Here is a 12,334-nt window from a genome sequence, read left to right as displayed (position 1 = left end):
CTGGCTGCTCCTGGCCATTGTCCGAGGGCTTCCCAGGGTCCCCACCAGGAGGATGTGTTAAAGTAGGCAGTGGGCAATGCCAGCCAAGGCCAGCGCTCCACCTGCACCTGGGTTTTTATTTCTAAGAATGCATACATGGAGCAAGTGTTTGAGGGGCTGCGGTGGCCAGGGTAGCTTCCCACAGCTCTGTCCCAGTCCACACCCACAGAAGCAATGATGTTTGACCACAAACCCTATCTAAAGATGAACTAATCCGAGACAGAACTGACCATTCTGCCCTAGTGGCTGGACCTGTTGGTGGTGCACAGCCAGGCCCAGAGAGCAGTGCCAACACCCATAGGGATGAAACTGGACCCACAGGGCTGGTAACTTAGGTGTCCTTGCCAAGGACCCTCCTTTCCAAACATGTGAGAGGAAACTGATACTTAAGCCCAACAACTGGCCAATTTAAAGATCTGCAGCAGAATTCTGGGATCCCCATAGAGTCCAACTGAAGCCTTCCTGCTGACTCTGGGAGCATTATGCTCCCTCAGAGTTCAAGTCCATCCCAGGCTGAGTGGACCCACCTACTCTGAAAGCCCCATGACGTTCCACTTTGTAGACCAAGCAGACTACAACTCCTTGCCCTTTTGTACCTATTTATCATGACTCTGACATTTCCTCCAGTTTCCAACCTGGGGCTCTCAACGCAGAAGTTCCCTCACACTCATCCAATCCCACTGCTCTAAGCTGCCTCATCACCCTGCTTTCCACGTCTCCCACGGGGGCCTGTCCACACGGCCACGAGCTCCACAGAAGCCTTACTCACATTTAGCAAAAAGGTCAGCCTTCTGGAAGAAAGGCACAAAGTACCTTAGAAATGGGTGTGTCTGCATGCAATTATCTTTGAAGCTAGCTCAAAGAAACTAAAGTCCAAATAAAAAAGTATTTAACCCCTCAGAGCCTATCTTTATTCCATTCGAATTATTTATTTATAAAAGACTGTCCTTTTGCTGGGGGGAGCCTATAAACCTTACTGTTTCAGAAGCACAGAGAACGCCCCCAGATAGCACTCCTCATACTTGAGCAAGCACACAGCTCACTAGGGGTCTTGCTCCATTGCAGACTCAGACTTGGCAAGCTGGGGGGAGCCCCGAGATTCTGTATTTCTTTAAAATAGTTTATTTTATTTTTATATTATTTTTTTTAAATGTTTATTTATTTTTGAGAGAGACAGAGACAGAGCGTGAGTGGGGGAGGGGCAGAGAGAGACAGAGACACAGAATCGGAAGCAGGCTCCAGGCCCCGAGCTGTCAGCAAAGAGCAGATGCGGGGCTTGAACTCACGAGCTGTGAGATCATGACCTGAGCCGAAGTTGGACACTTGACCGATTAAGCCACCCAGGTGTCCCTATTTTTTATTTTTCAAGAATTATTTATTTTGAGACCAAGAGAGATAGACAGTGGGCAGGAGAGGCGCAGAAAGAAAGGGAGACAGAGAATTCCAAGCAGGCTTCGCTCTGTCAGTACAGAGCTCAAACTCACAAACCATGTGCTCATGATCTGAGCCAAAACTACAAGTTGGACGCTTAACCAACCAAGCCACCCAGGGGCCTCAAGATTCTGCATTTCTAATGGGCTCCCTGGTGATGTCCACATGGCTGTTTCTGGACCCCACTTTAAGTAACAGGATCTAAAATGCCAAAGGCATATTCCACCTTCTGCTGTGCAGTTACTCCTAGACCAATCCATTCTCACAGGTGTCAAGGCATCAAGAACCTGTCTCCCTCCTGAAAAGTCTCCTAAAGAGAATGTGAAAATGAGGTGGAGAAAACATCCAGATCTGAGGTGTGGGAGATGTGTTCTCTGTCTCTGAGGACTTCATGTTCATTTCCCAGGTCTTGGAAGCCACAGGGCAGAAGCTATAGGGGACGACATTTCAACCCCAGCCATGAACTTGTGTTTCTGTTCAGGACAGTCACAAACTCAACCTGATCAAAACCTATTTCAGCATCCTGTGTCGGGGGTAAGTGTTCATCTGTGAACTCCACAGAGCACCATTTCTGAGGGCTAGCAGATGCCCTGGCATCTGGGAAAGGCCAGACCTTTCTAGCCATATTACATCTCCCCTTCGGTATGACAAGCTATGTGAGGGGTAAAGCTTCCTAGAGACCAACATTAGGCCCATCCCTATGCCAAATTATGGTCTCTGAAGTCTCCAAACCACATCATCCACCAGAGATGAAGTCAGACTTGACAAAGAAAGACTGTAGGTGACAAATGGGGCATCAGGGAGGAAAAACAGATGGGGGAATGTGGTCTGGTTTGAGATCACCAAATTTCTAGGAGGATTTTCAGTGACAACTTTAGACGGCTGTGATTTAGGGCTCCCTATATGACATATTTTACTTCAGAATGACTGAAAAAAATGAAATGCCCTCAGTATTTCAAGAAACTGTGACAAGAATGGCAGGGAAGCACATGGTCCCCTCTGCAGCTTCCTCACACCCCTGACGCTGATAAAGCAGAGGCTGCTCGGTTTTCAGCATGCAAAGAGCCCCTCTCTACAGCCCCAGGCTTTCCAAATCCTCCTTGGGTTCACCTACACAAACCCAAGTAAACTTGAGATACCAAACAATCGTTTGAAGACAATTTAGGGCACCAGGGTGGCTCAGGTGGTTAAGTGTCTGACTTCAGCTCAGGTCATGCTCTCACGGTCTGTGGGTTCAAGGCCCTCGTCCAGCTCTGTGCTGACAGCTCAAGAGCCTGGAGCCTGCTTCTGATTCTGTGTCTCGCTCTCTCTCTGCCCCTTCCCTGCTCGTGCTCGCTTGCTCTCTCTCAAAAATAAATATTTAAAAAAAGAAAGAAAGAAAAAAAGAAAACACTTATAGAGCATCTGGATGGTTCAGTCAGTTAAGCATTGGACTCTTGATTTCAGCTAAGGTCATGATCTCATGGTCCATGGGTTCGAGTCCCACGCCTACTCTGTGCTGACAGCTCAAAGCCTCGAGGCTGCTTCAGATTCCGTGTCTCCCTCTCTCTCTCAAAAATAAATAAACATTAAAAAAATAAAACAACCATTTACAGCATGCCTGGGTGGCTCAGTAAGTTAATCACTGGACTCTAGATTTTGGCTCAGGTCATGACCTCATGGTGCATGGGGTTAAGCCCCACATTGGGCTCTGTGCTGACAGCATAGAACCTGCTTGGGATTCTCTCTCTCTCTCTCTCTCTCTCTCTCTCTCTCTCTCTCCTCCCTCACTCATACACACACTCTCTCTCAAAAATAAATAAATTTAAAAACTTAAACAAAAAGGAAGAAAACAATCATTTACCTCTCCAGGAAATGGAGGGGGACCCTGTCCTAAGATGTCAGATTTTTAGAAGTCATCTGCTAGAAGAACACATGTTTTGAATTAACACCATTCAAAGCAGTATCTTCCACACAGAAAATGTGATCTCTAATTTACAGCTTAAATTAAGCTTAAGTTTTAGGATGTTCCACTTGTCATCAAGAGTGAGATCCATGTGATCCGGTGGGTGGCAGGAGCTGAGTACTGGGAAGATAAGATATTTTTACTTGGCAGCCCCTTGCAGGCAGCAGCTGACTTGGTCACAGAATGTTCCAGCGGCCCTGGGCCAGCACCTGGCGCAGCTCAGGCGCTCAGCAACCCGACAGAAGCAGCCTTTGCATTTCCTTGGAGTTATGGGGGGAGGAAGGCAGCTGTGTGGTGTTGCAGGCACTACCGTGAGGTCAATTGCCAGGTTCGGAGCATTTGAAGAGATAAAAGCTCAAACCTCATAAAAAAATTAACAAAAAAATGGCCAAACTCAATACATCCAGAGAAGCAATCAAGCCATATTATTTAGAAGAAAGTAATAATGAACAGAGTTAAAAAAAGATGGCTCCTCTATGGGACAGGGCTAGGGGTTGGGCAGAGGGAGACAAAGAAAGGTTGCCTTTAATAAAATCCTCTGATAATATTTGATTTATTAATTAACTATTAATCACATTTTAATCATGGCACACAGGTTACAATAAAATAAGGACTTTTTAAAAATGTTTTAAAGCACAAATAATAAGGGGCGCCTGGGTGGCTCAGTCGGTTAAGCTTCCAACTCTTGATTTCAGCTCAAGTCATGATCTCATGGTTTCGTGAGTTTGAGCCCCGCACTGGGCTCTCTGTGCTGATGGTGTGGAGCCTGTTCGGGATTCTCCATCCTTCTCTGCCCCTCAACCGCTCACACTCTCTCTGTCTCTCTCAAAATAAATAAATCAACTTCAAAATTAAATATTTATGAAGCACGAATAATAAAACGGACTCGAACCACCCTGCTCCCTAGCCCTTCTCCCCAGTCTCCGATAGAAGCCAGAAGTATGAACGCTGACCCAGGGATGCTTGGACTTCCTCCCCAAACCCCTGCCAGCATCGCCAGGCTGGACCTTATCCTCTGGGCTGGGTCTTGTTGGGCCACCCAGAGCCACCCGGACACTGACCACAGCTCTGTCTGCCAGCTCCAAGAAGCTGTCCTCACCCAGAAATCTGCCGCGCCACCTGGCTTACAAGAACTGGGTCAGCTCCAGGCCCCCTCCCCCGCCCCCTGCATTTTTGATTCCCAAGGACCCAGAACTAGTGATCACAGAGTGACAGTGGGTGGGCCTCCTGGCCAGTGGGACACAGGCTGTCAGCTTCCTCTGCTTCCCCTCAGCTGGTCAGTGGAGACCCAGTGCTTGGATGTTTGCTCTCTTTAGTCCCCAGAAATCCTAAACATATTAGACTGTGTGCTGACAGGGAGGGCAAGAGGCCCAGCCTCCTTGCTCCGGGGGGCCCTGGATCAGCACACACTCGTGGCGGACACAGGAAGCTCCACGGCTGGGTGTTTCCGTGGGTAGGTGGCCCCAGGCTCAGGACGCCCCATCCACCCGCACAGGCCAGGTCGCAGGCAGTTGGACTAAAAGCCCGGCCGCCCACCTGCACATACCCCTCGGCTGGGGGCTGTTAGGCTTCAAGGCACAGAGTCCTGGGCCGGACGGGGCACCAGCTGGTACCTGCTGGGATAGCAGTTCTACGACAAGGTGAGATTCTTCTGTGCTGGATGGTAGAGAGCCACCTGCCTGAGCCCCTAAATGACCTCCCCCTCACACTGGTCCTGGCACGGCAGGGCCGGCCCAGTTCTCTTCAGGGGCTCTGGCCTGGCTCACTCTGTTTCTAATCGTTAATGACTCTTTTTATTCTTCCCCCACCCACGAGAGATCCACCGTGGCCCTGAGTGGCTCACACCTTTTTAATGCCGTACTCGAAGGCTTGTTTAGCCAGCCGGCCAGGCCCGTCCATGGTCTTCCCGTCGTCGTCCGGCCCCCAGCTCGCGCTGTAAATGTCGATGTAGTTGGGTCTGATGCCCAGCGACTTGGCCTCAACCACATCCGTCACATCCCCGTCCAGCATGCGGATGCCTGCAAGCACACAAGGGGGCTCAGTGCCTGCCCGCCCTGCACTTGGGGGGGCCACAGAAACTGTGCCCGGGGTCACGCGCCCAGGGGCACCGCCAGCAGCCCTACACCGCTCGGGAGCCTTCCAGCCTCGCTCGGGAACCCTCCCCCCACCCCTATCCCGCGCTGTCCGCCGTGAAGGACTTCAAATGCCATCTGGGGCCACGCTGTGGCGTCCCCGACACAGGACAGTGGCCAAGGAAACAGAACTGTTTGGAAAATATAGGATTCAAGTAGTTTCCACGGCAGCACAATGTCACTCTGATATTTAAAAAGGGAACATATTAGAAGTATTATGATTATAATTTCTAGAGCACAACTCTGGAGTCATTTTCAACTTTCCCTGCTGTCAACAGTTTATTTCTCCTTTGTTTAAAAAAATGCAACTCCATCTCTGATTTGTAGTTAGGAGTTTTTAACCTGGAAGATGGAAGGCCGCCCCTTGGCCTATGGAGGGGACGCCACCTTATCTCAGTGTGTGTTCTGGTTCTGGGCTCCCCAGAGGGGTGTTTAGGGGGTGGGGGGTAGACTCCTCAAGAGCACCCCAAAAGGAGAGGGGATGAGCCAGGAGCCTCTTCCAATGCCTGCCTCCTCGGTCAGGGGTTCCCTGCCTGCCCCATGCTCAGCATTTGCCTCTGTTAATGATTCCACTCTGCACCCAACAAGTGTGGTACCACTGTGCCTCACCCAGAGAGGGGGTCTCAGCGATGCTGGGTCGTGTCTGGGAAGCAGGGGCCACCAGCATGTCCTGCCTGGACGCAGGATGGGACCTCTTTGAGGCTCCACGATGCCCTTTCAGCCTAGATCTGCACTCTCTAGGCGACTCCTCAGGACCCACATCCACCCGCTCAGAGGCCCCCGAAGCCCCTCCTCCACCAGGCCCAGCTCCATGTGTGTGGTGGCCATGCCAACAAATCTTAAATCTTGAGCTATTTAAGACATAACAGGAAAGAGGACTTTTTCTGATTATAAGCATCACATATGCTCTTTGCAGAAAGTTTGGAAAATAGAGAAATAACTAGTGATAATATTTTGGTTATTTTCTTCCAGTATTTTTCTTTGGCCACAGCGTGCACTTTCTCTCCAAGTTCTTTTTTTACCACAGAACTTCACACAGAACATTTCCATGCACCATTAAAGACTCTTCTGAGACACGATTGTTAACGGTCACAGCTTCCCCTCCTGGGCACCCCGGCCCAGGCAGCACTTTCCCTGAGGCTCGCCTCACTGAGCAGAGAGGCCCCCAGCTCTCCCAGACTGGGCTGGATCTGTTCCTGCCACATCCCAGCATCTGCATCGACAAGAGAGCGTGTATGCCAAAAATAGAGACTCAGAATACAAATGACTTTAAAAGACAGAACGGTGACTTTTCCCCAGGATGAAAAGAGATGGTGTGGGACTCGGGCAGAAAGAACCACAGCGGGACTCCCTCCCCTGGGGCTCAGGGACAGATGTGGGATGTGGATTAAACCTGCCTGTCCCACCCATTTTAACTGGAATTGTAGAGATGCTTTGCCATCACTTTTGATGGATGGTTGAGAGGCAGAGATGCCTAACACATAAATTTCAAATGATACCTAATCTCTCACCCAGTAACACATGGATCGTAGACAAACAATTAAAAGCACTTTATGATTTGTCAGGGTGAGAAACGTCTACCTACAGAGATTGTGAAGATAATTTAAATGCAGTAAATTCTTCCACCCTATGAACTCATCCTCCCTGGGTTGTGAAGGCTCAGGTGGCCCTAAAGTGTTCTCCTTCATGTCCGTCCTAATGATCCTGGTTGTGAGCTGAGAGAGAAAAGGTAAGAGGCACGGTGTGGGGTCCCTGGGAAGCTGAGTAGGACAGTCATGCTGGAAGGAGGAGGAAGGGCCACCGTAGGGCACGGACGGCATCCTGACCCTACGCTTAGGTGGGACACGAAGCCAACTGGAACCAGGTGCTCCCGGAAGCCTAGAAATCACACTCAAAATCAATGTCAGAGAAATTTATAGTGAAACAACAGTGAGACTGAGGTCTGGGAAACATCCGAAGTTCAGTTACAGGGCCAAGAGGCATTTGGGAGTGTCACGGCACAGGCAGTGACAGAGGGTGGTGCTGGAGTCATCAAAAGAGCCATCTCTTTATGGCAGAAGGTCTTAAAACTGAGAAGAAGAAATAAATTCTAACTTCAACCCTGTCTGTTCTCTCTTCTGGCTCCCTATCTATTTCCCTTCCTCTCTTTACTACCTGTGATGGACTGAACATTTGTGTTTCTCCCAAATCCACATGTCGAAGCCTTGGCCCCCAGTGTGGTGAAGACAGGAGTGTTAGGAGGTAATTAGGTTTGGATGAGGTCATGGGGGTGGGGCCCCCATGATGGGCTTCGTGCCCTTATAAGAGGACTCAACAGACAGCCTGCTTCCTTTGTCTCTCTCCGCCACATGAGGACACAGAGAAGCCAGCCATCAGTGAGTCACCAAATGGGTCCTCACCGGGAAACAGAATGAACAAGCACCATGACCCTGGACTTCCAGCCTCCAGAATTGTGAGAACATAACTGTCTGCTGTGTAAATTCCCGGTCTGGACTTTCGTTATGATGGCCCTAGCTGATGCAGACAGGACCGCAGCTGCCTGGCTTAGGACGGGGCCAGGAAGTCGTCACTGCTCACACACTAAGATGGCACCAGGTGGACTCCTCATCACCAGTCCCCAGGAGGGGCCTGTGGAGCAGAGCTCTCAATGGACAGTGTGCCATGGAGCCAGCAGAAGGGAGATGGGGCATGCCACAGGTGACAGTCCTGCCATGACCACCAACTAGTGACTCTGGGAGTTCCCTCATGTCACTAAGCCTTCATTTCCTATAGATTGCAATGATGAAAGCTACTGCATCTACAAAGGTGCCATAAAAACTAAAAAAAGAAGGGCACCTGGGTATCTCAGTAGGCTAAGCATCTGACTTTGGCTCAGGTCATGATCTCACAGCTCGTGGGTTCGAGCCCTGCATCGGGCTCTGTGCTGACAGCTCAGAGACTGGAGCCTGCTTCAGATTCTGTTTGTTTGTCTGTCTCTCTCTGCTCCTCCCTCGCTCATGCTCTCTCTCTGTCTCTCAAAAATAATAAATAAACATTAAAAAATTTGTTTAAAAACTAAAAAAGATGAGAGGCACTTGGGGCTCAGTTGGTTAAGTGTTGTTGGATTTCAGCTCAGGTCATGACCTCATGGTCAGTGGGTTTGAGTCTGCATCAGGCTCCTCACTGAGTGTGGAGACTGCTTAGGATTCTCTCTCTGCCCTTCCCCACCTCTCTCTCTCTCAAAATAAATAAACAAAACTTAAAAAAATTAAACTAAAAAAGATAATTTAGGTAAAGTGCCTGGCAATAAGCATCCAATGTGCACAGTAGTGGCTAGTTTGAAACCACTGAGCCTCAGTCTCCCCATCTGCAAAAATATAAGTAAATACACAAATTTCCAGGGGCTGTTAACAATAATGCATTACTTTTTGTCTTTATTTTTTTAAGTTTTTTAAATTGTTTATTTTTGAGAGACAGAGAGACAGAGCGTGAGCAGGGGAGGGGCACAGAGAGAGGGAGATACAGAACCTGAAAGAGGTTCCAGGCTCTGAGCTAGCTGTCAGCACAGAGCCTGACATGGGGCTGGAACCCACGAACCATGAGATCATGACCTGAGCCGAAGTTGGACACTTAACTGACTGAGCTACCCAGCCACCCCAGTTTTTACCTTTATTTTAAAACATACACTATTTGATAATGGATGAAGGATCATAAGTTACACACATGCTAGTGATAAAGCCGAAAAATTGACACCCATGAGCCCTCCATCTATTCAGTGCAAATATAAACATGACCTACTGGGGTCTCTACCCATGCCCTGCCCCTCACAGAGGAAACTACTCGGAATTTTGGATTGTCTTTTAATTGCCTTTTTTTTTTTTTCTTAAGTAAAGGGATGCTTATTACACAGTTTTAATGTTTAGTTATTTTTGAGAAAGAGAGAGAGAGAGAGAGCACAAGCAGGAGAGAGGCAGAGAGAGAGGGGGAGAGAAAATCCACAGCAGGCTCCAGGCTCTGAGCTGTCAGCACAGAGTCTGATGCAGGGCTTGAACTCATGAACCACATGTCCTGAGCCAAAGTCAGACGCTTAACCGACTGAGCTACCTAGGTGCCCTCATTGTATTTTAAAAACTAGTGTTTTAATACAATTGTATGCATGCTTAAATAATGTGTTGCTTCCTTATGCTTGTATTGGGAATTGATCGTCTATTGGTTAGACAGGTTACGAATGTCTTCTTCCAGCTGAAGCCTTGTCTTCTCACTTTGTTGATCATATCTTTTGCTAGACAGGTACTTGAGAACAACTTCCCTTTGAAGATCTAGGGAGTTATAAATGGGGGCCAAACTTATCCACATTCATTGGCATCTACTGTGGGGTTCCTTCCTCCCTTTTATAGGTGGGGCAAACCCACTGTGACATCAGCTCAGTGTACATTCCTCTTTTCTGATTTCCGGGTGGACAAGATGAGTCGGGGCGATCTGAAAGATTATCTTTCTTTGGTCACTAGTCTGTGTGCTCAGGGCGTCTGTCTATGTTGGAGACGCTGGGCCCAGGTACTTACTGAGCCATCAGTCCAAAGAGAGGGGCCATAACCAGTAGCGTGGGATGTTGGCAGTGTGCTGTGACACACTGTGGCCTCTGGTGTAATTAAAGATCAACTCACAGTGGGGGAAAGAGAACAGGTGTCAGAGAGTCCTGGGGTGGGATCCCAGCTCTGTCTAACCTTAGACCGGGAGTTCAAACTCTCTGAGCCCTTGTCTTCCATATTTACCTAGTGGAATAGCTGAGAGAAATAAATATTGATTTAATTTTTATGATTGACTTAATTTTAATTTATTGAGGCCATAGCTCCTGGTACTGTTGGAGAAATGGTAGCTTTGTTCCTTGTACACTGATGTTCCTCAATAGGCTTTCCAGGGCAGGAGAAGTCCCTGCCAGCCACACAGGCAGCCCGAATCAATTCTGGTGTTCTAGTGCCAACATGCCACCTGTTATTCCAGCCTTCTCCATGCAAGGCATATGTGTTGATATGCCTGCTTTAAAAAAAATGCTTATTTATTTTGAGAGAGAGACAGAGCAAGAGTGAGAGCGAGCAAGAGAGAGAACGGGGAGGGGCAGAGAGAGAATCCCAAGTGGGGTTGGATCCCACAAGCCCTGAGATCATGCCATGAGCTGAAATCAAGAACTGGACGCTTAACTGACTGAGCCACCCACATGCCCCTAAATGCCTACTTTTCAAAATATTCCGTATAATTAGCATACTGCATTATATTAGTTTCAGGTATACATTATAGTGACTCAACCATTCTGTGCATTACTCAGCGTCCAGAGCCTCCTTTTGAACGAGAAGAACAAGATGCCAGAGGACACCGCAAATACGTTAAAGCGGATGCACAGAATGATTTCTCAACACCTCTCATGATGCCTTTCATCTCGGAAGAGTGGCTGATGTGTAAGGAAGAAGGAATAATGTATTTAGATTTTAACGAAGCATTGACAAGTTGCCAACAAAGGAAAGGTAAATATTTTCAGTGTTCTAATATTAGCTTTCAATGGGAATGGTTCTCTGGAAATGCCAAAATGAAGAAAAACAGTAATCATTTCTCTAATGAAAAACGAAAGAGCCATTTACTATACGCTGTCAGGAACAGGAAAAAAAATTGGACCAGTCATTTGGATGGCCAATTAGCTCACGGGCACCCTCACAGGTATGTGGCGTGCAGACTCCAGAGCTCACGGTGGGAGGGCAAATGTGCTGAGCGGGCCATGCCAAGGACCAGTCTGGGGTCAGGGGAGCACTGAAGAGAAGGCAGGCGGTGCTTACGCGTTCTGGTGTGCATAGACGCTGTGTCCAGGAGCGAGTCACACAGGCTGGCCTTGCTTTAACAAGATGTGCTTTCCTACAAAACTGCCTGGATCTGGTAATATTTTACACGCCCCAGAGAACCTGCTGAATGAATGGCTGGACAAGACTCTTGGTCAAGTGTACATAACCAACAGCACTTTTTCCATAGTGACCTGCCCTGCCTCCCCTCCCCCTGCTAAGAAATTATAGTGCGATTTTACCGGCCTTGTGACATGCAGTTGACCCTGTGCAGTGGCAGGACATGTAGCAGTTCCCCTGAACTTTCTGAGGAAGCTCGATGTTAAAAGGCACGGTAAGGTCAGCATGACCGGATTTGAAGAGAGGGTCTATAAAGAGGTATTTAAGTTAACATGAGGTCATATTGGGGGGGGGGTTCCTAAATCATTATGCCTGGTCCCCTTGTAAGAAGAGGAAATTCAGGGGCAGCTGGGTGGCTCAGTCTGTTAAGCATCCAACTCTTGATTTTGGCTCCAGTTATGATCTCACGGTTTGTGAGTTTGAGCCCTGCATCTAGTTCTGCATTGACTGTGTGGATCCTGCTTGGAATTCTCTTGCTCCATCTCTCTCTGCCACACGTATACTTTCTCTCTCTCTCTCTCAAAGAAATAAATAAACAAAAAAAGGACAAAATTCAGATACAGAAAATGCACAGACCAAGTGATGACCATGTGGGGACACAATGAGAAGCCAAGGAGAGTGGCATTAGTAGAAACCAAACCTGCCAACAGCTTGATCTTGGACTTCAAGCCTCCATAATTAACAGAAAATAAATTTCACCCGGTGATAAAGAAGGCAATAACCAAATGTATTTAGATTTTAAATCTTTTGGCTTCTGAAGGGGACAAGAAGATGATAACAAAAAAGGAGGGCAAGGAGAACACACACACAGACACACAGACACACACACACACACACACACACACACACACACACACACACAC

At 48.2% G+C, this 12,334-nt stretch overlaps 1 protein-coding gene across 1 annotated transcript in view; it reads right to left on the bottom strand.

Annotated features, from left to right (window-relative positions):
* Positions 1-12,334, bottom strand: part of PCSK6 (proprotein convertase subtilisin/kexin type 6) — a 174,531-nt gene that overhangs the window by 83,229 nt on the left and 78,968 nt on the right. Inside the window, exon 9 of the mRNA XM_029952282.1 lies at positions 5,261-5,433. Within this exon, the coding sequence (XP_029808142.1) occupies positions 5,261-5,433 (173 nt within the window). The remainder of the gene's footprint in view (positions 1-5,260; positions 5,434-12,334) is intronic.

The sequence above is a fragment of the Suricata suricatta genome, chromosome 9 (assembly GCF_006229205.1).
Source record: "Suricata suricatta isolate VVHF042 chromosome 9, meerkat_22Aug2017_6uvM2_HiC, whole genome shotgun sequence".
NCBI lineage: Eukaryota > Metazoa > Chordata > Mammalia > Carnivora > Herpestidae > Suricata > Suricata suricatta.
Note: the sequence above shows the minus strand (reverse complement) of the source record. Positions and strands in the feature narration are given on the sequence as shown.